This window comes from Triturus cristatus, chromosome 6 (genome assembly GCF_964204655.1).
Source record: "Triturus cristatus chromosome 6, aTriCri1.1, whole genome shotgun sequence".
Classification (NCBI taxonomy): domain Eukaryota; kingdom Metazoa; phylum Chordata; class Amphibia; order Caudata; family Salamandridae; genus Triturus; species Triturus cristatus.
Genome location: NC_140589.1, coordinates 790,573,797 through 790,600,387, shown reverse-complemented (window position 1 = coordinate 790,600,387; position 26,591 = coordinate 790,573,797). Strand labels below are relative to the sequence as shown.

The 26,591-nt window shown below is 43.5% G+C and overlaps 1 protein-coding gene across 1 annotated transcript in view; it reads left to right on the top strand.

Moving 5' to 3' along the window:
* The window catches only part of LOC146817887 (N-acetylglucosamine transporter UNC93A-like), a 515,214-nt gene that overhangs the window by 57,821 nt on the left and 430,802 nt on the right, over positions 1-26,591 (top strand). Inside the window, exon 2 of the mRNA XM_085611375.1 lies at positions 7,789-7,970. Within this exon, the coding sequence (XP_085467501.1) occupies positions 7,789-7,970 (182 nt within the window). The remainder of the gene's footprint in view (positions 1-7,788; positions 7,971-26,591) is intronic.

Genomic DNA, 26,591 nt, shown 5'->3' with positions numbered 1-26,591 from the left:
TCTTAGAAAAATACGCGCATATGAAAGTCTTCGCGCTCCCCCGTTTACAACGGTAGCGTTATCGCGGGTAGAGAGCAGCAGCCTCCCCAGCTAGTTCAATTGTGCGGCTGCATTCTGTTACCGCAGCACAGAGCTCCCGACCGGACTCATCGACCGGCCGCCATCTTCTCCTTCCTGACCCAGGGATGTGTTGTTGTCGCGTGCATCTCTGGCATGCTTGCTGTAGATAATGCACAGGAGTCCATGTGTAGTTTAGCGACATGCATGCAGTTGCTCATGGATTAGGCTCCCTATTGGGCATGAAGTACATGGTCGTGTATGTTTTTTAGCAAGGTCGACCGAACAATGGACCATCAACAGCTGCTGAGGGTGTGTCTCCTGTGCGCAGGTCGCCCTTCAGTTTCCTGATCCGGAGTAATGGCACTTTAGTGATTGTGCATGCATTGTCTCTGGGTGTGCCATGTGACACTGGACACTCCTTACTTGACACACGCGCCTGTTGCAGTTGTCCTTCTGACATCCTAGTCTTTGTGTGCAAAATGGGGCATTTTTCAGGGAGATGGCACCTGCTGCTGCGGGCCCTGCACAAGCACCCAGTGGCCACACACACAAGATGGTGTGCATCATGTTTGGCTCGCTCACATATGCCATGCTAGTCCACAGCATCTGGACCTCATGCTGCAACGCCCTCTGCATTATGCACATGATCCACAGATAGATCCACTCCAAGTAAAGACAGACCATCCGCCAGGTCCATGACAACATCCGTCTCATATACTGCCCTGCCCTCTACGGAGCAAGTACATCCAAACTCCAAGGAAACTGGTCCACTTCCAGGGGGCATCTGAACACCTCAGCTTCAACACCCTGCGCCCCAGCCACCTCACCGTCCGCCATAGATGGCTGCAATGGATCACTGTCTGCTGCAGGATGACCTCCACACTCCCCACCCACACTCAGGAGGCAGTCCACAAACCCGACCCCACACCAACCTTGTACGTCTTTCATCCTAGAACCCGTTGGTCCATCTCAGTGCATCCAACCTTGCCCTGGCCACCGTTCTTCACATCCACCGTACTCCAGCATACAGGACATTGTTCTCCCACCTGGCCACACATACCTGGGACTCCCTACCCGGGTACCTCCACATGGGCCATGACCTCTACGCCTTGATGATGATCTCCCAAATAGGTCTGTCCGCACAGTTTAGCAAGCACCCCCTCAGCAGCCAGAGGCCATCACAGATGAGTGTTGTGCTCCATGCCTACAGTGAATGATACCTTGTGACCCATGTGTGTCCTGTACCAGACTCTGATCCCAGGGTATGGATGGCTGGAGTTAGTTCAACACTCAGGCATAGTTAGACTTTTCCACACACATATGTCGTTGAATAATGCCAAATGACAGCAACATCTCATGTGCAGAACAATAAGAATTTATTTTTGGTGGGGTGAGTCTTCTGGTAGATGTGCTAAGGTGCTCTACCGGGGGAATAGAATCCAAAGTTCACAGGGGGAGATGGCATCCTTGTCAGTTGGAGTCATCAGAGTCCAGACCACAGTGTTGGTCATCATTGGTCAGACTGTGACCAACAAGTCCATGTGGCAGAGAATGTCATTGGATGAGGTGCTGCTGTTGCGCCAGAGGCCCAGGGGCCAGGCAAGGTGACCTGGGAGATGGGGATGGTCTGCTGACTCTCACGGTCTTTTCCGTGGACGACCCACCTTCCTCCGGGGACCCTCAGATGCAGGCCTTGACGATGTTTGGGACGCTCCGTCAGACGAATCCTCCTCCTCCTCCTCCCTCCCTGTGTCTGGTGCTGGTCTATGCCTGGTGGTACAGGGAGGGTTTGCCAGGCTTTGGGCGATCTGACGGAGTGATTGGCTCACGTCCCTGTGCACCGCCAGGAGCTCAGCCAGTCTTGCCTCCATCCGTCCTTGGTGTTGTTGATGACTGGCATGATGCTCGACCTGCAGGTTCTTTATCTCATCGAGGGTCCCCTGCATCCCGGAAAGTCTGGACACGACCTGGTCGATGCCTCTGGTGTCACGCCGGTATGAGTCCAGGATGTTGCGTATGTGTGACATACCGGGGTCCTGAGCTGGCTGGTCAGGTTCGCGCCTCCGCCTGCCTCCACTCCCACCACCCCTGCCCACACAAGCCTGGCCTGCCGTTGTGGGCACATCGGGTCTACGGGACCCCTGAGGGATGGCATTTGTAGGGTTGTCTGCCTCCTCCTGGGTGCCCGCAGAACCTTGTCCCTCCTGGTCAGACTGGCTGTGTTGTTCAGTGCGAGCAGAGCTCCTGGGTGTCTCCTGGGATGTGGCAGGAATGGGGGTGGGGGTTGGCACAGATGTACCTGACGCAGGTGCTGCAGGGGCTTGGACACCAGAGGGGCCAGGTAGGTCGGGGTCGTCCACGGAGTGGTGAGAGTCGTCGCTGCCAGTGGGATCGTCTTCACGCGGTGCCTGGGACTGTGATTCTTCCCCCCCAGTGTCGGGCGGAGATCGTCGACGTTGCCCTGTGTGTGAGAGAGAGACAATGTTAATGCTGTTTCATGCCACATCCATGTTTCATACATATTCAAGTTGACACAGTTCCTCCAGGTAGTTGTATGTCCCTAGCATTTCTCTCAGTGTCCACTTGGGGATGGGTATGTTGCGGGGGACGGATTGGGATGTTCTCCTGAGTGTGTGACCTGTAGATAGTTGGCTCTGATGCTTACTTGGCTCTGGATTGGTCTTGTTGTGTCACATGTCCATTGTGGGAGTGTGTGAATCCGTTGCCTGCCCCGGGGGTGTGTGCTTGTGTTAGGGGGGGTGTGACCGGGCGTGCTGTTGTGTGTAGTGTGAGTTGTCATTGGGTCTCCCAGGTGATGTGTGTGTCCCCTCATGGTGCATGCTGGCATGACAGTGAGTTTGAGTTCCTGTGCTAGATAGCTGTGCTTGTGGAGTTGGTGTTTGAGTGTACAGTGGTCCCAGTGTATGTGCTGCATACAGCAGGGCCAAGTGTCAGCTACCTTGTCAGTAGTTTGCCAGTCCCTGTGCATTGTGCATGGGTATGTACCTATGCCATATGGGCTGAGGGCATTGTTGTCTGCGTCTCATTTTCACAATGTGTTGTGTGGGGCCCACCCTCCCAGCCTCCCGGTCATCCAGTCTAGTGTTTGTGGTTGTTGTAGCCTTGGACATGGCCTTGCCTTGATTTGTGAAGGGTGCATGGTGACGTTAGTGGCATGGGCGTGGTTTTTGAGTGCGGTTGTGTGCGGTGAGTGCTTGGGGGTAGGTGCGTGCATTTGTTGTAGTTGGGGTGTGGTTGCCATTCCCCCCATGTTACATGAGTTGTTTGTGTACTCACCAGGCTCTGCGACTCCTTCGACTCCGTGTACTCCCACCGGCGATAGCATGGCCATCACCTTCTCCTCCCAGGGATGGTAGTGTATGGGTCTGCGGGGCGGCCCACCGCCAGTGATGTTAGTCTGGGCATATTCTTCATTCATTTTCCTCTTGACCGCCCTGCGCAGATCGTACCACCTGGCTTGGCATTCATGCCTGGTCCTTCGGATGGGCGCAACAGCATTCACCTTATCGACAATCCTCTGCCACATGGCCGATTTTTCAACTATGCTGGTCTGTCTGACCAATGTTCCAAACAGCTGTGGCTCGACTCTGATGACTTCGTTGGCAAGGAGGTCCAGCTCCGCCGTTGTGAACTTTGGATTCTTGTCTGTGGGCATGGTGTGGGGTGTGGGTGTGGGTGTGGATGGTTGTGGGTGTGTGGGTGTGAATGTAAGTGTGTGTGTGAATGTGAAGAGGGGGATGTTTGTGGAGGAGGTTGTGTGAAGGTGTGTGAGTGAAGGTGTAGCGCAGGTATGAGTAATGTGGGGTTGTTTGTGTGTGGGCTCTGTCAGCAGTAGGTCTGTTGCAAAGGCTCATGGTTTGTGTGTGTGGGCCCTTTTTATTGGTCAGTTTTTGGGTGTGGCTGTGTTTGAATTTTGGTGGGTGTGTTATAAGAGGTGGTTGTGTTTGGGGCCTCTGTTGGCCTGTTTGGATGTGGCAGGTCAGTCATTGAGATGTATTTTGTCGTATAGACGTGTTTTGTGTTGTTGTGCGAGTCGATTTGACCCTCCTTGTGCTGTTTTACAGTGTCCTGGTTCTGTATGAGTCTTTTTCGCGTAGTTACGATCCGTGCATACGCGATGCTGGGTGAGGGTGCTGGGGTACGGTGTTGGTGTGCGGCGCATACATGCGGTGGGGGTACGGTGCGTACATGCGGTGGGGGGGCTGGGGGTACAGTGCGTACTTGCGGTGCTGGGGTACGGTGCGTACATGCGGTGGGGGGGCTGGGGCTACAGTGCGTACATGCGGTGGGGGTACGGTGCGTACACGTGCGGCCCTGGGGAATGGCACGTACATGCGGTGGTACGGCACGTACATGAGGGGGTGCTGCGCATACATGGGGGGTACGGCGCGTACAGTTGCGGGCCTGGGGTGCAGTGCGGACAGGGTGGTGTACGGTGCTGACATATTTGGGGTGGGGGAGCTGTACGGATCGTACACGGGCATGAGTTTACCCGTGTACATGTGTGCTACTGCGTTGGCTCTGAACAGGCCTTTTTACGTGCGATTGTGTATTCGGACAGACGGTCGAGATCGTACTTGCGCGCCTGGACTTGTGTTTTACGATTTGTACGTGAAACTGTCCGGCTCACTTTCGTACACTTTTCCCGACGATATTCGGACGTAGACACTTTCCGACGCACTCTCGTAGACTTTTCCCGACGCTATTCGTAGTTATTTGTCACGGACGAATCGTACTTGCCAGTTTGAACGGTACTTGTACGACTCGTACGTGAAAAAATACGGATACGGGTCGTACACAAATTATTTTCAACGGATCGGAATCGGCACCAGAGTGTTTATATAGCTCCAAAATTGCTGTGGTTTATTCCTTGATATTAGGTCAAAAATGTTTGACCATTCAACCTCCTGCTGTTTCCTCTTTTGGGTCCATACTAGCTGTTTATGTTTTTTTGTGGCCATAAGTAACTCCTGCCGGGTGGTGGTGGTTCTTAATCTGCTGTTTGCTCAGAGTGCTCTTAGTTTGCGTGTGCTTGTTTTGACATCCCTCATGGGACCTAGGGTGTAGTTGTTAAAGGTATTCCATTTCTGTTGAGGGTTACCTAGTGAAAGTGAGCGAAGGTTGATGACCAAATTGGGCCAGCCTTGGGTGAAATTCAAAGTTTGGAAATTGGTACGCCAACCCCCCTACCAATGGTCTTTCCAGCCTTCCATCTTGGCTGAGCGACTAAATAATTTCTTTATTGCAGGGAACTAGAGACATCACAAGTCGCCTGTAATAAGGAAATTTGAGACAGGCTTTTATACAGGAATTGAAGGCTCCCCCATATCAGAACAACATATTACCGCTATGCCAAAGCACAGAAAGCAATTCTGTGATGCACAATGGAATGGGATCGGGTCTCATGGCAAGATGTGCTGCTACATGGTGAGCAAGGCATTGCATTGTTCATCCAAGGCCTTTGATGATATACTACAATTACGTTAGTGGCCTAATTACGATGGCGGTCAGATGTCGCAGCGGGTTGGAAACCGACCAACATGTAGTCAGTGGTTCCACCCTCCAAATTAAGATGCGACCGCCATGTAGGCAGTCAGAAACATCCCGTTTTCCATTGCAGCTTGTGCTGTAGCCCGGAAAAGGGCAGTAGCACAAGCTGCAGTGGCAAAGAGGATGTTTTGAAACATCCATGTCCTGTGTGTCAGGCACCATGTGGTGCCCAGCACACAGACCAAGGATGTTTCTGCTGCAGTGAAAGCATTGTCAAATGGTCTTTAATGTTTAAAATCAGTAGCCGAAGTATGATCTGGAATAAGCAAGGTCACCAGAGGTCGGGCATCTGTCAAAGGCCAGCATTGCACCTACTTAATAAACAACCTGCCAAATATTGCCGGCACACACAATGTGTGCCTGCTGGGTCCACAGGAGTCCTGGGGCTCCAACCGTAACCCCAAAATGAAATCAAACATGTGGGTGTCACCGGGACACTCCCAAAAATATTATAAACAACAGAAACAAGTGAATAATAATTGAGCAGCAGGAGCTGCTCATTTATTATTCACTGCTTCTTGAAGAGATGCCCCATAATGCCATGCAAGGGCTATATACATTTGTTTTAGCTTGGTGGTGTCCCCAGAAGGGACAAGGGGCACAACCAAGTATTTATTTTAATGCTGTGGGGGCGGCAAGGAGTACAGGAGCCCCCATCAACATTACTAAAACAGTAAATCTCCTGGGTCATACAATCCATGAACCCAGGAGAAGTTACCATATTTTTTAAAAGCACTCCTAGTTGGAGCTCTATGCTCATTAGCTGGAGTGCAAGCCCCTATTGCGGTTGTTTTTTTGATTGCATCTTATGGTCAGGCAACTGTAGAAAAAAAAGAGCCAGAGACATGTTGATTTATTTTTTAAAGAAAACCCATCTCTGAGTCTTTCTTTCAACACTTTTCAGCCCACAAAATGCAATCATCAAAGCTATGTTAAAAGAAAGACTCACAGACTTGTTGATTTTTTTTCAATTTAAACTTTCTTAAACATTGTTATAAACTGTTATTAAACATTGCATTGTGTTAATTAATAAAATATACATTTAATTGAAAATATTGGTGATTTTTGGACAAAGATCATAGATCTGCTTTATATATATTGATATACTCACCCCTTGATAAAGTGATAAAGCCAATAGGTTCACTTTCAATATTTTGGTGTGGTGACTCTTTGACAAAGTCAGTAAGTCAGCCTCAGTGGGGCCAGTACCTGCGATACCAACTTCACGTTGCGCATGCCAGAAGGCTGAGTGCAGCGGGGGTAGGGCTCTCACAGAAATTCACTGAAAAAAAACAAAGGTTAAAGTGACGCTGTGGTTAGGAACTGTAATTATGTCTTACTATATATTGAAACAAAATGTAATAATTCTCCGAAAAAACAAAGGTGACATTATAGTTAGGTGAAAATTTAATTGACAGCGTAACATTTTCAACTCTAAAAATCACTGAAATTCACTAGCTATAATTATCTCAAGTAACTATATTTCATGTCCTAAAGTAACTATAACTAGCATCCTTGCCATGCACTGCTTATGACCTCACATATTACAACACTCATGATATGTTCTATGACATCATTTATGACATCACTGATGACATCTCAATTGACATTATTTATGACATCACTGATAATAATAATTTATACGAGGAATCTTAATATTTCATATAATTTATTGGAAGCATATGGCTGCCACATTTTGATGGTGACTTGTTTTTGTTACCTGTTTTTATGGTGTATACTTGAAATAAAAAAAATAAAAAATGTAACATTCACAGCAGCTTGCCCTGACAAGTCCCATTGGCTTTGTTAATGCTTGTTTTCTACTGGATCACTTTATCCCATGTATTAATTTCAGCAAATACAAATTGTGATCTGTTTTGGGATTGAATTAACAGATCTTGGCATGTGAATGGGTTTCCCCTGGTTGTGGAAGCTTGTAATGCAACATTTTCTGAAACGCTCAATTACCCCAACTTCTAAATGGTCACATACTTCACAGTCAAGAAAGAAACATGTTTAATGCCCTTTTTTAAGCAGATCATTTGCAAATAAAATGTGTGTAACCTGTCATTACACCAACATTTTCTTCAGATGATGCAGTTTAACTTCTATTCTGAGTGCTCCTGTCTAATTATGTTTGTTGTTTATTTTTTACAGAGCAGCCTGAATTCTGCTAAAGGGATGGGTGTTGCCTCCCTAGGTGTCGTTTATGTCTCCCACATCATCTCCTCAATGTTCCTGCCTACCATAATCATCAAGAAAATTGGTTGCAAGTGGACACTTGTTATCTCAATGTGCTGCTTCGTGACATACACGGTGGCAAACTTCTACCCACAATGGTAATGTACACACATCACATCTTTCTTGTATTGGAAAATAGTAACATCTGTAGACAGCTTTTGAAGTGAACTGATATGTCATGTTTTAAGCACTCACTCTTTATTGTTATAACAAGCATTAAGCAGACATTTACATTATGTGACCTTTAGGCTCTTTCGTGTTATAGGAAAAGTGAACTACAAGTCCCAGAACACAAAGTGCTGCTTGCTCAAAAAACAAATAAAGGACAGGATGGCTCAAGGTGTCATGTATGCCATTTGGCCATTTAATAGCTGTGAGTTCTACTTTTTGAGGGACATAAAAATACGGATAATTCCAGTCAAGTTGGCCACTCCCTACCAATCTCCTGGATTTAAGAGTCTGTTATACTGCAACCAATACCAGAAATATCTGTAACACTTGGTCCTGGTTTTACCAGAAGATCATCCTGATTCTTGCATGTAAGACCATATTTGCGGGTTTTTTAGCAGGGACAAAGCATTTTCTGTATGATCTGTTACACATGATGGTTTACTGCATCTAGACATAGTGAGGGTCAGATTTACTAAGGGTTTGCATTCCCCTTGCGTGACGCAAGTTGTCGCAAAACAACACACGTCCTTATGTCTTGTCAAATGTTTTTATCTCTCCTCATTACTTCCTTTTTCTATATATGTGTTGCATTCTGAATCACACATAGAAAAAGGAAAATGCCTTTAAGGATTGTTTTTGTGCAGGAAGCTGTTCCTTCCTGCACAAAAACAAACCTGCTTGTAACACAGGCATCCCTGCACCATGGTACAAGGGTGCCTGTATTGGTGCTAGGCAGCACACATTGGTCCTGCGCAATGAGGCAGAAGAAATGTGTCATATCTTTGTAAATATGGTGTATTTCTGATATCTCCCTTTCACACAACGCAGAGCAGAAAGTTGCTTTATGTTTTAGTGCATCTGGGCCTGAGTGCGATAATACTCTATCACTTGTAAAGAAGGCCTTTTTCTCGAAATTGAGGTAAACTCTTTGAAAATAAGTCTTTCTGACAGGTAAATAAAGGTGCATAGCTTTGTGAAGGATGGTGCCATGCTTACAGATTTTCGAAGAAAAAAATGTTTTCTTCCATTTTAAAGTTTTTCTTAATACATTGCATTTGTAACAAAGGCACAAGAGTGCATCATAGGCATCAAACAAAGCAGTAGAAATCTTGAGCGAATTAAAGTATTATATATGTAAATGTTAGTATTCTTTTATCTTATACTATTAACTGTCCAGTGGTCAAAAGTTACACGATGCATAACTGTATTGAACAAAAGTATTGGATTACGTTTTTTTAAATTAGAGCAAGGGAAAGAGAGGAAGATGAGCAGTGGAGAGTGTAATGGAGGGGTCGGGGACAGTTGTTCCGTATAGACGTTGTTTATCAGTAGCAGTACAGGAAAGCAATGTCGTTGCCTGTCTAAGAGTGATCATGAGTAGAGAAATGCAAGGTTATTTTCATCAGAGAGATTATGGAAGATAGACTTCAAGAGAGTCGCACAGCTTTCTGAAAGAGGAGAGATTGTAAGATTTTTTGCAGCATATTTTGTCAGCACTACTAGCAAGGCATAACCAAGCCCACCACGTGTGGAAGGATAGTAACACAGTCTTCCAATCTGAAAGAATTCATTTTGTTCCCAAGGCAATCATGAGGTCAATTAGTAAGAGGTCATTGGAGTGTAAGGGAAGGAAAAATGCCTAGCAATGTTAAGTTGAATATTGATGAATTTTTTATAAAAAATTGCATTTTGGTCTATAGTGGAAGAACATGTTTGCAAATAAAGAGCATGAGGGTTCGGTCATCAGATTCTAAATTACAGTTCCAAAGTTGAAGAAATTCGGTGAGGCCTAATTTGTGGAGTTTCTTTGGGGTCTAAAAGGCATTGTGTAGAGTCCAAAACCTTGTTTGTGAAAGGGCTTGTGTAATTTTACTATTGAATGGAAGATTCATAATCTTCTGTGGGTGGATAATATGGTCTGAGTGCTCACTTTTAATATTGTTCCATGTGGAAATAATTTTTCTGGACGGATGTGGTTTTGAGGTTGAATATGGGTAGTATATCTTTAAGGCAGCAGGGTCTAGTTTGCTGAGTGTCTCTATCAGGACCAGTAGATCTGGATTTTGAATATTTCTAATTTTCTTAATATAGCTTTAAGATATAGAAATTTGTAAACAATCGATGTTAGAGAATTTGTGTTTATGCTGTGATTCTGCAAATTAAATTGTTTATATTTGGATTCCATGTCACATATCGGGTTGATGCCTTTAGAGGCCATATGTTCCCAGAAAACCATAATATCATTAATTTTGATGTGCTTGTTATGCCACAGGGATACTGATTCAGATTTTGGCATTTGCATTTGGAGCTTTTTGTCTTGTCTTTGTGGTGAATCAAGAGTGTTTGTTGTTAATGATGCTGTGGGAGTGTTAGATTTTGAGGAGTATAGAGTTATAAATTGTGAGTGTAGCACTCAGCTGGAGCAACCAAAGGAGATCACTCCCTCGGCGGAGACAAATATGGATTTTATGCATACATGACGTAAACCACCATGAGCCTGTCTGACCAAGAATATCTCATAAAACCAAGGAATATTACTTCCCCCTCATTTTTGTACAATCTGAGATTTTTTAGAGACATCTGGGGTTTTTATTTCTCCAGAGGAAATCAGATACCAATTGTCTATTGTTTTGTAGAAGGTCGGAGAGAATCTTGTTAGGAGTATGCTTGTGAGGAAATTAATCAGGGGGGAGATCATCCTCTTGATGGTTTCTAACCTTCTCCACCAGATTATGAATTCTGGTGACCATTGTGACACTAATTCCTTGATTTTTGCAATGGTCTTATTTTTGTGTGTAGCTAGTGTGTCTTTAAGATCCCTCCCAAACAAAATGCCAAGGTATGTTAGATTCTTATTTTGCCATTTAAGTCTGGTGTCTTGTATAAAAGAGGAGGCGAAATGTATATTTAAAAGGAATACTTCGATTTTTTCTCTGTTTAGGGTCTAGCTCAAATCTTAGATATTTCAGAATCATTTCCAGGATATGTGGCAAAGCTCTATCCCGCTTCTCCGTAAAAACAATAAATCATCTGCATAAGCAACTGCTTTTGGAGCTTACACTGAGAAGGGAATCCCTTGTTTGGTTATGTTAAGTGAGGACCAAAATGCTGGATCATTGTTATTTGGTGCATATATGTTTATGAAGAAGAATTCAGAATTATCCTTTTTAAACAGGGTAACTAGCCATCTACCTGAGTTATCTTGTTGTCGGGACATGACACTAGTTTTGAATTTCTTGCAGATCATGGGGTTATTACTCCACTATTTTTATCTTTTGTGGGGGAGCTGCAACAATCCAAATATAATTGCATTTTAGGGCATGCCTGAGAACTATGCTTGTTTCCTATAAAATATTTACATCACTTTTAAGCCTATAGCAATAGTTACATAATTTGTTTTTCTTTTGATGGTATGGTTTAGACCCTTGGGGCCTGATTACGATGTGGTTCAAACCGCGACCGACAGTTTGTCGGTTGTGGTCCGATACGCATCTACTGCTGAAGTCTGACCGATGAATTAGGATGGATGCGGTCGGATGCAGCAGTAGAGGGACTGACCGACACAATCCGACAGGCTCATAGATCCCTTGGTCGGTTGGAATCTCCTCATAATCCCTTAAGGTCGGCACCACCGCCGTCGGGATCATGATGTCGTTTTCCGACAGCCTTTCCACCCCTAGCAGGGCCCCCTTCGCATGTAGCCCTAGGGGGCACCTACGGTGCCCCTCTTAACATCCCTGCATGGTGCAGGGATGTTTAAAAACGTACATCTTTCAATGGGAGCTTGTGCTGTGGGAAGTTTCGGCACACCACACTAGCTCCCATTGAAAAATAGAAGTTTGCGACAGCACAGTGTGCAGTCGCATCCTAGTTGCGGTGTCAGAACCGCCAACCTGAGGTTGGTCAGTTCCCCATCTGCAGCGATGTTGGTCAGAGGCAACTCCGACCGATATAGTAATAAGGCCCTTAGTGTTTTATTCTCTGACTACTAGAGGAGTGTGTTATCCATAAAGGAGCGTGTGATGTATTGTGTGTCTCAGTCCATCTACTCATGTCTACAAATTAATGTACTGCTCGCAGTGTAGGCCTTCCAAAAAACTGTGCCAACAAGTTTTATAAGAGTGGAAGAATGGATATGAGAGAGAAAGAGAAGGAGAGAAGTAAATGCAAAAATAAACAAGAACGGTAACAACTTTAAATCCGCCGTGGACCCCCAAAGGAAGTGACAAGGCTCTCGTACCCACCCCACTTTAGACAAAGTTGGGGTGAAGGAACACCCCGAGGAAGCCCCCAAAAGCTAATGTAACAGTTAGCTTGTTGAGTTATTGACATTTCTAAACTTAGAAAAAAATAAGAAAACCTTAATTAGCTACACCTTGCTAAAATACTGTAGAGAAATGTTCTTTTAGTGCAGAAGAATGACTAAATGATAATAACAGAGAGAAGATCACTTATATAGCTTGGATGTGGCATAAATTATAATCAACAAATATTGGTTCACAGGGGAAAACTCTAGCACAGTTAGAGACCAGTGAGAAAAATTGGAGAGCACTCAAACATACCTTAGAACAGAGTAGCAAAGCCTCTTATAGATAACCTATCTTTTACGTTGCTAAGTTTACTATCAGAGTGCAAATGGTGAATCAGCCAGGACAATGCAGACAGGAGAATGTTCAGATAGTTCTTAAAACGCTAATAACAAATGTTTTCGACCACCCAATGTGCCGCTCTGGCGAACTGCATTGTTGCCAATAGAAGCAGCAAAACAATCTTCGCCATTGTGAAAAAATTAAGCATTGGCCGCTTTCAATTCGATCATCCCCTAGCAGGACCTCTGCAACAATCTCCCTTAATTCTTCATAACACAAAACACAATGGTCCTAGACCCTCTTTTAGACAGACATAAATCAGTTCCCTGTTAGGATATAATTTAGTGATAATTCACATGAGCATTCAACGGCACCGCGTACCAGCTCAAGATATAAAATACCTTATTTAAACATAGAATTTAAAGAGTGCAATAACCCATTACTTTGATCACCACGCATTTTATTCCTATGTCGATGGTGTACAATTCAAAAAACATTTTTCAAGATAGTAAGCATACATCATTAAATATAGAGTTACTCCAGATGGAACGTGCGTAGGGAGAAAGTGCTCAAGTGTAGGAGGATGTGAAAGAAAGGACTTCAAAGTAGTGACATAGAAAAAGGGAAAAAAATAGTATTTTAAAACAACTGGACTAGTTGTAATTCACCGTCCTATCAGGCCTGGCCAAGTTCGCAATAAACTATAAGTTGATCACACTTTACAATTACGCATCAATAAATTCTTGCGTTGCACGTTATTGGGAAAAGAATATAGGGTCCAGGCTAAGTATTGGGGCGTCAACGTTTCGACCCGTCTTGTGGCCAAGAGGGTAGTTCAAGCCTCGGCCTTGCGGATCTTCCTCAGGACAGGGTGGAGCAACCTGATTCGATATAGGGCTTAGTCATATACCTGAAGAGGCGAAAGTAGGGAAACTGGAGTCAGGGTATTGCACTGGAGGATAAAATAATTACTAAGGGCCACTGAATGAGGCTTACCCGTTAGCAACATACAGGTAATGGGTTCCTATTAAATAGAGGTCCATGAAATTTCTGTGGGCCAGAAAGCATCCCCACCGGTAGATGCGTGTCAAGGCAGTCGCCTACAGATTAAAAAGAGGGGAGAGCAAATTAGGTGAATATCCCCAGGGGTACGAAGGATCACAGTTGGAGGTATGAGTGAGGAAAGTAAGTGATTTTTACCTTAATTATACTCCATATAAGCACTGTAAGGTAAACGGTCCTTGAAACGAGTGGATCGTCACTTCCGCCGTGAATGCCAGTTCATTAACTGAAAAGAATAAAAAGGGGGAAATTGAAAGCGAGGGAAGGCTCTTGTGACCGAATCACTAAATGAGCCTAATGCGGGATCCAACATACCTAACATCTGTGAGTGAATGTATCCGTTAATCGGTGCGACTGGAAGGGGGGGAAAAAAGCCGCCATAATGCAGTTATAGCTGCGAGCGTCATTATCGCGTGAGGATGACGCCGCCGGTACGTATTAGACAGTGACAAAAGACTGTACCGTGAGTGTCATAAGTACCGTCATGTTCACTGCAAGAGGTATCCGAATGGGAAAATGCTATAAAATTACATCAGGTAATGGAAGCATCTCTGGCAGCAATGTCCACCTTTTATAATAAAAACAAGTTAACAACATTGGCAATAAACAATGATACTGTCAGAAAGTTACAGAAAATAATAAAGAGCCGCACATGATAAAATACAATCATACCATATCAAAGTGGTATTCCATGCGGGCATTAAGGGCAGTAATATCAACCAGTAGGTTTAACGCTAGTAATCAATGAACAAGCGAGTTTAAAGACAATAAAATACTGTCTTACATGGTGACATCATGTGCAATAATGATAACCGTTTAGATTTTGAAGACTGAGGGAAAAGTTAACAAACCCTTATACATAGTAGCTACAATGGGTAGAAAGACAATGATGTGTGTATAAAGTCTAATCTAAGAGCATGACTTGTGTCGCAAAAATTACATCAGAAGATATAACGGGTAATACTATTGGTACATGACGGTACTTATGACACTCACGGTACAGTCTTTTGTCACTGTCTAATATTTTAGAGTAGAAAGACTCGTTACCTAATCTAGAAGGCCAGAGTGCATATCATCCGTTACTAAGCAACGAGACCTGTCTACTGATTTCTTCAAATTCGTTCAGGCCTCATGCAATCGTGTCCAACGAATGTATCCATCTGCATTCGCGCTTACTGAGAATATTAGCAAAATCTCCCCCTCTGGGGTTGGGTTTCACCCTCTCAATTACCCACCATCTTAGGCTCTCTACTGTATGGTCAAAAGTACTGAAGTGTTCTTAGGCCTGAACGAATTTGAAGAAATCAGTAGACAGGTCTCGTTGCTTAGTAACGGATGATATGCACTCTGGCCTTCTAGATTAGGTAACGAGTCTTTCTACTCTAAAATATGTGATGGCTAGTTTTGCCCTTTGAGGTTTACCATAGTTTCAATCCCACCTGGGAAATGTACTGAAACCAATGGTATTACCCGTTTTATCTTCTGATGTAATTTTTGCGACACACATCATTGTCTTTCTACCCATTGTAGCTACTATGAATAAGGGTTTGTTAACTTTTCCCTCAGTCTTCAAAATCTAAACGGTTATCATTATTGCACATGATGTCACCATGTAAGACAGTATTTTATTGTCTTTAAACTCGCTTGTTCATTGATTACTAGCGTTAAACCTACTGGTTGATATTACTGCCCTTAATGCCCACATGGAATACCACTTGGATATGGTATGATTGTATTTTATCATGTGCGGCTCTTTATTATTCTCTGTAACTTTCTGACAGTATCATTGTTTATTGCCAATGTTGTTAACTTGTTTTTATTATAAAAGGCGGACATTGCTGCCAGAGATGCTTCCATTACCTGATGTAATTTTATAGCATTTTCCCATTCGGATACCTCTTTAACTGAACATGACGGTACTTATGACACTCACGGTACAGTCTTTTGTCACTGTCTAATACGTACCGGCGGCGTCATCCTCACGCGATAATGACGCTCGCAGCTATAATTGCATTATGGCGGCTTCTTTTCCCCCCCTTCCAGTCGCACCGATTAACGGATACATTCACTCACAGATGTTAGGTATGTTGGATCCCGCATAAGGCTCGTTTAGTGATTCGGTCACAAGAGCCTTCCCTCGCTTTCAATTTCCCCCTTTTTATTCTTTTCAGTTAATGAACTGGCATTCACGGCGGAATTGACGATCCACTCGTTTCAAGGACCGTTTACCTTACAGTGCTTATATTGAGCATAATTAAGGTAAAAATCACTTACTTTCCTCACTCATACCTCCAACTGTGATCCTTCGTACCTCTGGGGATACTCACCTAATTCGCTCTCCCCTCTTTTTAATCTGTAGGCGACTGCCTTGACACGCATCTACCGGTGGGGATGCTTTCTGGCCCACAGAAATTTCATGGACCTCTATTTAATAGGAACCCATTACCTGTATGTTGCTAACGGGTAAGCCTCATTCAGTGGCCCTTAGTAATTATTTTATCATCCAGTGCAATGCCCTGACTCCAGTTTCCCTACTTTCGCCTCTTCAGGTATATGACTAAGCCCTATATCGAATCAGGTTGCTCCACCCTGTCCTGAGGAAGATCCGCAAGGCCGAGGCTTGAACTACCCTCTTGGCCACAAGACGGGTCGAAACGTTGACGCCCCAATACTTAGCCTGGACCCTATATTCTTTTCCCAATAACGTGCAACGCAAGAATTTATTGATGTGTAATTGTAAAGTGTGATCAACTTATTGTTTATTGCGAACTTGGCCAGGCGTGATGTATGCTTACTATCTTGAAAAATGTTTTTTGTATTGTACACCATCGACATATGAATAAAATGCGTGGTGAGCAAAGTAATGGGTTATTGCACTCTTTAAATTCTATGTTTGAATAAGGTATTTTATATCTTGAGCTGGTACGCGGTGCCGTTGAATGCTCATGTGAATTATCACTAAATTATATCCTAACAGAGAACTTATGTCTGTCTAAAAGAAGGTCTAGGACCATTGTGTTTTGTATTATACTGTACCCAGGTTCTTGACCAAAAGGGTTACCCCATTTTTTGTAATGGCTCCCTTAATTCTTCAGCAACAAAATCCCATCCATTTACAGCAACTTCAGTCCGCAACTGGGCTCGACAGAACTCACCAAACGCCTCCTGGTCTTATCTAATTACCAGTGCTAACCCCATGGGCCATCATCACCACTGAAAAAAAACAGCACCACCATGAAGTCCAACTTCGGACCCATCCCTCCACCACGCCTACTCCAGAGGACGGCAACCCTTCGACCCCATGCTCACATCCATTCTGAAAGCTGCCACCTCTTCTGTGACCTTCCCCGATGCTTGAAAATACACAACTGTCCTCCTATTGCTGAGGAAACCCTATATGAACCCTTCAAGGCTTTCCAACTAGAGATTGATCTCCCTGCTTTTGACATTAGTCGTATCCTCCAGTTAGCAGATACTTTTGACATTAGTCGTAACCTCCAGTTAGCAGATACGGGTTTCCATGGGCACCAGATCGCCAGAACCCGGTTATATCTGGTTTTTGTTCCCCTTAATATCTGTACGTAAGACTCTGGGCATAAGCACCACGGTTCTATAACATAGAGGAGGTAGAACCTCTGCAACACATGTATTGGCACTTATATTCAGTGATAGGACAGATGTGTGGGCATCGCTTCGCAAGACTTGGGTTATAGTCTGATATGGCCCCCCCCCAGTCACCAATCACGGCACCACCGGCTTCCCATTTTAAATTAATGATAATTGAGGACTTGTATTATGGCACAGCCCCAAGATATGGGCTAATTTCGTACATAATAAGGAATTATCTTTCATCCTACGACGTTTAGCTGCAATAATGCGCTTATGGGCTTGTGTTCCCATGTCTGGTTACATAAACGCGATGTTTACACCTTTTGAGGGTCGGTCTGTACCAGTTTTGACAGGGTACACTGACTATAATGCATAGCACTTTTTGTGGTGTGAACGCACTCCGGCCTTCGGTGGGCAGCCGTGCACTATCACCTACAATTCCCGTTTACATGATGCTAGCAAAAATAACCATATTGGTTCTTCTATTTGAACCATTTACCTGGGCCTAGACAGTATCAGTGATTCATTGAATAGAGCACACACACCCCTGATCTCATGCTAATGGTTCTGGGTTTTGAGTTGACTCTACCAAACTTTAAACTTCTGACTAAAAAACATTTTTGTGCACTTGGTATCTCCGTGATCTGTTCTTCCTCATAAACACTGTTTGTAAGGAGTAGTGTCAATACAATTGTTGGTATGTTTTGACACTCCTACATCCTTTTTATCAGAGTGGTACCCCTTTCCCTGAGCTGTCGCCAGGTTGAGGTGAGGCCTCTTATCCGTACACTACGGGTAAGCAAATTTTGCAGTAACTATGCATGCCAGACGCATTGCATATGTGGTAATAAGAGTATCCCACATCGTTTCATTATGTACTCACAAACATGTTCAGAGTCACTTATCTATTGGTTTTCCCTTGTTTTTTGTGTCTTTCTCTAACAGGAACGATCAGTAAATCAAAAGTGAAAATAGCAGGATTACTGGGTGTGTATTTCATTTATAATAATATATTTTCATCACTACTCACAAACTATTTTCGCAGTAGCATTTTCCCAGGTCCTGACGAAAGCCGTGACACCTTCTGGGTCTTCTAGGCTGAAACATGTAGACCTGTTTTCGTCTGACACATTCAGTTCTAAATCCATACTGCAGGTGCACTGTTTTAATCCGGGCAGAGGGAACAAGCTAATAAAGGCAACTTCTTCGCTCTCGTTAGGTAGTTTTAACATCACTACCCACACAGTTTGATGTTTTTTGTTGCACTGCACCCTCACCATAACCTGTCCTTGCCCCTCTCATCTGCAGGATTCAGTATATCCTAAACAGAGTAGAAATAAAACATCCCTGAGCTCCTTCCTCACAGAGATGGAGTTGTAGCCCTTGACAGGACTAGGCGTTCCCGCCAAGAGGAGAATCCCAGATGATGAAGCATGCCACCTTCGGTGGGTGAAGGATTTCGTCCTGAAAGGGATTCCCCCACAGGCTCCTCGAGTTAACCTTTAGTGCCTCTGTCTGTTTCCTAGGTACCCCAGATCCAAGGATTTCTTTGTTGTTTTTTAAGCAATTATTTGTGGTTTGAATCCTTGTGGGTCTTTAAATTTCTCTTGGAACCTCCTCTAACTGTTTTTTGTGAATCAACAAAAGACTCACCAGAAAGCTGCCGATCATTTTGAACTCAGCGGCCAGAACCACTCTCAAGCTCCCACGCAGCACTCAAATCACATCACAACTGAAGGAGCTCCACTGGCTTCCCATCTACAAACAAACACAATTCAAACTCTTCACCCAAACTTTCAAGGCACTGTGTAACACTGGTCCACCATGCTTCAGCAATTGCATCTGCTTTCAGAAACCTTCCAGATACCGCCTCTCATCCAGACTCCTAATTGCAAAATCCCACGCATATGGAAAACCAGATCTGGCTTTCGAGTCTTCTACCACATCACTCCTAAAGCGTGAAACAACCTGCTGCTACACATAAGAGCCTCCTTCTCACAGCTGTGCGAGTTAGGGTCTGAATTGAGGCAGATAATACTACCAAAAGTACATTTTGCAAAAGTTGCTGGATTACTGTTCCATTTCTGTATGGTTAGTGCTCACTAGGAAATCCTGAAGACAATCCAGTTTGTCATAGATCTGGACTTAAACTTAAAGGTGATTTTGAAGTGGGATGGTCCTACAAAGAAAAAACAGTTAGTTACATCACAAAGATTTTTTCTGAGTGCTAAGAACCCTTTCCTTCTTAGCACTGTGTTTGCGGCACAGTCTTGAACAATGTTGATTCTCGGACTTTCCTAAGAAATGTTTTTATCCTTTTTGTATGATTAAGAATTTCTTAAACATGTTTATATCTCCTGGGTTTGAAGATCATAACTCTAGGGTGTTTAATAGCTTGATTGAGTTGGCAGAAAGCTTGCCTGGCTGAATTTTTTGTGCTCTCACTATTTCAAAGTATTTTGTATAGGGGAAAACCAAGTTTCTCGGAATTCTGTGCAGGGTCCCTCTGGCAAAAGATCTTTAAGTTTCCTCTTTGATTTCAGTATTCAATTGCCATGACCGCTTTAGATAAGGATGAGACTTTGGCACTCAATATTCCTGTGATTTGGGAATTAGTGCAGGTCGCTATTTTGTTGAATGTCTGAACATCCGACCATTTTGTTCAATGCTTGACATTCCTCTCCAAACCGCATCATGCCGGAGCAGTAAAATGGCTGGCTGTAAATAATTGCAGGTCTTCATTTAGAAGCAATCAGCATATCAAGATTTTATCTTGGTTCAGTATTGATAAAGAGGTCAGCATTGCATGGTGACAGCCATGTCAATCCCTGCTTGGCCTCATCACCACAGCACTCAATCTGTAGGTATTCGACTCAGCAGGAAATACCGCTCATACCAGGGAGTAGACAGAGAGATGTCTCCGAATCCGATGTTTGTCCTACAAAAATCAGGCATAAATAATACATGATATCAAAAGGAGCACTCATCAGTATGGAGCAATCGCTGTAGTCAGCAAATTTGCTTATGCACTAGCCGCACCCCAAAAATCTGTTTTTAAATCAACCATGGTGATGTTTACAAAAGGTTTTATGTTGAATGTAGCACTTGAGAATAAGTTTGACACAAGACTCATGCGGCATAATTAAAAAAACACCTATATAATTATTTTTTCACAGTACAGCACACATAGAACTGCTAGTGTTTCCTTTTTTGATCAAACAGACGTTCAACACAAATCAGCAACTTGATGTATGCCAATTGACTAATTCCTTATTGCCTCAACTACTTCCACATCAAACCAATCCTAAACAAACAAGGCCTCACACTGGCAGATCTGTCCTATTTAGTGCCATATATAGGTTTATTAGACATTAAAAAAAGTATAGCTAATATTTTTTTTCACATTCAAAATATTGGAAACAAGCACTTAAATTAATGTAAAATTATAAGTATCTAAGTGACATTTTTTATGTTTAGACAAAATATCGATTTGGAAATATCGGTTGTAGAAATATCAGAGACAAAATATTGTGACCCAACAATATCGTGATGCAGAAATATCATTCTCAACAAAATCAATTTTTTAAGGTAAGTAATATCGTTTTCTAGAATATCATTGTAGTAAATATTGTTTTCAATAATATAGTTGTTAAAAAATATCTTTATGTGTGTTAGTTTATATATTAATTTTTGGATTATTATTGTTTGTATGATTGTTACTAATATTTTTAAATATAGTTTGTAATGTTAAGTGATTTATAATTTTAAATTTAAATATAATAATAATTTATATTGTTGTAGCGGGTTGCGAGGATTGTAGGGGTGTAGGGTGAGAAGTTAATTATGTATAATTAATTAATTATTTAATTGGTTATTAATTATGTACATTGTGTAATAATTATATTTTTGTAAATATTTGTGAGGTGCGGGTTGCTGGGTTTGTAGGGTATAGGGCAGGACATTAATTAAGTAATAGCTTATTAACAATTAATTAACAATATCTTAATAAATATTAAATTGATTATTATGTTTGTAAAACTAATTATAATTATATTTTGTACGTTATTTGTTTAGTGCAAGTTGGTGTGTTTGTAGGGATATAGGGTTTGGAAGTTAATTAATATTATGTAATTAATTAATCATTATTCATTAATTCATTGGTTACTTAATTAATGTGTTATCGATTAATGAATTAATACTTTGTTAATTCTTGTTTAATTAGCTATTCATTATGTTAACTGTGTTACATTTATTTATTTTAGTACTATTTTAAGTGTGAGCTGCTAGGTTTGTGGGGGTGTAGTGTGGTAAGTTAATTAAGCTGACCCTCTAGCATTTCACGATTTCACGATTAACGAAAAAATTGCGAAATCAGCCCACTAACACGATATGTACAATTTTGGCCACAATATTTATAAAAAAGTGTCTACCGGGGGGAAAGGTAATCAAACAATGCTCTTTTATTGGCTGTGCGCGCACGCGTCACTACGTGCCACCAGCCAATATTTGCTTCCTCCTGGCCAAAATACAGTTTTTGAATAGGCCTCTTTGTGTTTTGCTGGTGTATACATGTCTCACTACACCTGACAGAAATAAACACCTCTCTCGTTTACCGTCCCTTTAGTGGGCATGCTTTGTAATTTCTGTGTGTTGGGCCCAAGCGAGGGAGAGACGAAATGGGGGTAGCGGAGGAAGCAAACCTACAGGGAAAGTGTGGGAAGTGCTCTGACTTCTCTGCCTGGCCCACAGAAGAGTTAACATCTCAATGACTCTCCTGGAGTTGCCCGCTCTGCACTCGCTTGGCTGCCGGCCCTTCCATTGTCTGGCCTGCCCTTCCTTTGATGTCTGCCTATGTTTGTTTATTAGCGCCGGTGGCCTGTGTTAAGTCTGCGACTCTGAATGAACCCTTGTCTTCTGTACCCCGACCTAGGAGCTGATCAACATGTCCTGTGCCTTTCGAGGTTGAACTTCATTTATACCTGCTGCTGTTTGCACCTGCTTCTCGATATGACACGTTAGAAAAGAAATACCTCTCCCCCCCTCAGCTTAGTGGGTATTAGTCTGACTTCTGCTGCTGTCAGAAGGTGGAGTGCTCTGTTCAGTGACTATGGGAGTTTGACAAAGTTCAGCACCTCTGGAAGGCCCAAAGGACTGGGCAAGGGTGTAACACGGAATGGGGCAACTCTTCAGATGGGCCCCATTCCTCCCAAGGCCATTGAATGCAGTATAATCTTGCACTATATGCTTGGTCACATAGAGACATAATGCAACTTGAAGTTGGAGGCAAGATGGTGTCCACGCGAGTGGATGCGTAAGCTGACCGCTCCTGTCTAAGCCTGCAAGTTATGTCGCTGTAAGGACGGGAATTGCGGAGGCTTACCCTGATTCAAACTGAACTCGCATAACCAACAGACTACGTGCCGCAATATATTTAGGTGAACTCAGTGTTAGAAGTGGGGGGGGACGGAAGGGCACGGCGTGCCCCTACTTTTAAAAATTATGCTAGTCCGTTCCCCTACTTCTTGATTTAAAAAAAGCGTCCCGGGACTGCCCTAATTCAGGCCCGGTTCTAGTAAGGGCTTGAAGGCAGGCGCGAAACGCCATGGGGCTCAAAGTGCTTCAAAGCCCTGGCGCGCACACCCAGACAGTTTCAGAGATTATCGCAGCCGTACCTGAGTACTTCACAGGTCTTTAAAAGACCATTTACATGTTAACGAGGCTTTGTTTATTTTTTCATCCCTTCATCTCCAACAGGGGCATGGCGAAAGGCGAGAAATCCTTTCTTTGGCCACGGTAACCTTTGCCTACTGTGCTGCTGCGTGGATATTCTTTTTCTATGCAGCGCAGGAGAAAAGAAGTTTGTTTATTTCGATTCACCTTTCCCAACCCATGCAGCTGCTTATCACATCAGGCTGCGACACTAAGTTTGACTAATGGAGTAGGTAGGAGAATGTGTCACTATTTGTTTTTCTTTTTAAATTCTGCACAGGCGCAGCAGGACATGTACTTTGTGTGTGCTTCATTTAATCCGTTTTTATCATTATCATGGCTGATGCAGGGCAACAATAGGACAATAAAAAAATGCCCAGATAACGCTGGGTATTAATGATCCTGCTGGAGAGCAATCATTTCTCTGTTAGTAGTTAAGTGCAGATGAACTGTATTTTATGTGGAAGCTCAGTGGGTTACTGTCATTGTGACAGAGATCCTTGTGTTACTTGCAGTTCAGAAGTTACAATCCTAACATAGGACAGTGACCAATGAACTGTCATCAAAGAGCTGCATGCAAACCTGAATGGTATAGTTAGAACTTCGCGTTTTTTGTTTTGTGATATAGTTAGAACTTCCCCAGTCTTTCATTATTCTAATGTTGCTAAAATGAGTATCTTTGGGCAGATATACATTTTTATCAGTAAAGCCAACCCCTAACCACTGGAGTACTCTTTAAATCCTGAGTTTGTGCTTCTCCAGACCAAACCCTCTTAAAATAACTGCCCACCAGTATGGATGACATGTGATTCATACACCTTGTAATCCTCATTGGCTTATGTGACATTCCCTGTAGGCTGATTTACATACTTGTATGATTCATTGTCTCTGGATAATGTGTGCGTGGTGTAAAGTACTGACACACACTACACTGATATGAGTAGCGCTACACAACAAATGAAATGCATATGAGAGAGGGGCTACATAAAGATGAGGGGCACTGTTGGAGGGTGGCAGTGAGGGAATCCGAGGAGGAGGTAGTGGGAGTGACTATGGAGCGATGAGGGGCACTGTTGGAGGGTGGCAGTGAGGGAATCCGAAGAAGAGGTCATGGGGGGGAGGGAGGAGCTAGGGAGCGATGAGGGGCACTGCTGGAGGATGGTAGTGAGGGATTCTGAGGAGAAGGTCATGAGGGGGAGGGGTTACAGCGAAATGAGGGGCACTGGTGGAGGGTGGCAGTGAGGGAATCCGAGGAGGAGGTCATGAGGGGGAGGGGCTATGGGGAGATGAGGAGCACTTGTGGCGTATGGCAGTGATTATTGGTGTGGCGCCAAAAAAGACTTTCGCATCAGCGCTAAAGCCGGCCTTGTCATGGCCTTTCTGTTTTTGTTTATTTAATTAGCAGTCGGGTCATAAGGGCTACTGTGGAACATACTTTAAAGTGTGTGCTAATTATATTTACTGCTATATTCAATGTTTTAAGTTTGAAGGTGATTTTACTAATGTTTTTACCGGGAAAAATGAAAGTGGAGCCCGATGGTGCCTGATATGGGGCTGGGGCCCAAGGTCAGCTGTGAGATAAGGTGCACTGGAGAGGAGTAGTGGATAATCAAGCCTGTAAGGGAGTGCGTTGCGGAGTCTGGGGTCAGGTGGAGGTAGCAATGAAGAGGGATCCTCCATGAAGGCTCGAACAGAGGGAGCCCAAGTAGTGTCACTTGCCTGATACTACCACCTCAGAAACCTCCTCTTCCCATCAAAGGAAAATTACATAGAAAAAACAGTTTATAATGATAGTGATAATATTTAGAAAGATTTGGAAAAGAGTGCGATTTACTGGGCCTTGTAAGACTAAGAAGAGATAAAGGAGGGCCCGGAGGATTTGCAGTCTGGGTGTTGCTACTCCCAAGATAATTTTGAAAAAAAAACTATAGGGTCAAATACTGCATTTTATTTTCAACACCCCATTTTTACACAAATTCTCTCCAAAGCCATTACTGTGCCAAGACAACATCCCCAGGAGTTGACCACATTTTTTTTCAAGATGCACAATATGTTCCTCCCATAAGTAAATATTTACCTCCACTTTGCCAAGGCTTGTGTTTTGTCCTGCTTGCTCACATGTTATCTCACTCAGGCTCACTACCCCCATTATTCATTCTCATTCACTTTCCCTTTTACTCAAAATTGCTCACTTGCACTCACTCTTCAACATTCGGTATCACATTCTCACTCACTCAGTCTCACCACTTTTTCCTACTCTGATTACCTCATTCTAACTTACAGTTTCACTTACTCTATGTGACTCCTTCTCACTCACTTTCTCTCACTTTCATCGACATACACTCTTTCACTCATGCTCAGTTACATTCAGGCACTCAATCATTCACACCCACATTTACTTACTCGCACTCATTCTTCTTTGCAGGACACTTGAATACATATGTGCTATACTATGTTTGAGCAGCTAGCTGGCTAACATGAATAAGAATTATTTTTTTATTTATCTCATTTGTAAAGCGCACTCTCACCTAATAGGCATCCTGGCGCTGACAATCAAGAGTGCACAATTTGTGGATAAGAAGGAGCCCTTGTGGGTTTCCGCGAGTCAGATCAGATTCTCTTGAAGAGTTCCTTTGTCTCTGAGCCCTGCTTAACACATGTGTACAGGAGGAGCCCTATATTCATGTCCTCAATGTTTGAGACAAAAAATACTCATTGATTTCTGAACAAGAGTAAAAGCGTTAAGGTAACAAGTCGTTCCTGCTTATATTTTGCATGCTTTACATAATCCTGCATTCCCTAGGAGTATTTGCTTTTCCCAGAATTTTGTTACTTTTTTTCAGGCACTGCATAATTTGAAATGAGTCACATCCAGGTGCTTATAATGGGGCAGAATTGGGTTGTAGGTGAAGACAGTGCGAATTTCACTCAGTGGGGCAGAAGGGTGTTCGGTGGGGATAGGATGTGGCATTATGGCCAGAGCTACTAAATTTGGAACTGGGGAACCTGGTTCAGCCTTCATGCCTTGTCCATCAGACCACTCCTGAGGGAGCACCCATGATAGACTTTAGAAGGCCCCACTAGACCTTAGAAGCCCTGGTCTCTTAGCACCAGCAGGTGAACCCTACCGGTGGCCAGTTGGGTAAACTTGAAGCCCTGTCCACCACAATTCATACCCAGGTTCACCACCAGTCTTGCGGGGAGGTTTACAAAGCAGCACACCCTAGAGCAGCAGCGGCTTTGTCACGCAGTAGTTTTCCTGCAATAATAAAAGTCTCCCACACAACCCCCACGGTTTTTGACGCATTCATAGATTTACAAGGACTTGTAATCCTGGGAATGCGGCAAAATCTTGCGCTGCCCCAGAGGAGGCATAACTAGGAGAAATATCTTTATTTCTCCTTGCTTTTTCCTCTTTCAAACTGTGCTTTATTCTGCAGCCCACATAGAAAGATGAAAAAGCCTCTCAAGATTGTTTTTGTACAGGAAGGTGCCCCTTCCTGCACAAAAACAATCCTGCATGCAAAGGAGGCACCCTTGCACCATGGGGCAAGTGTGCCTGTGTTGAAGCTAGGCTGT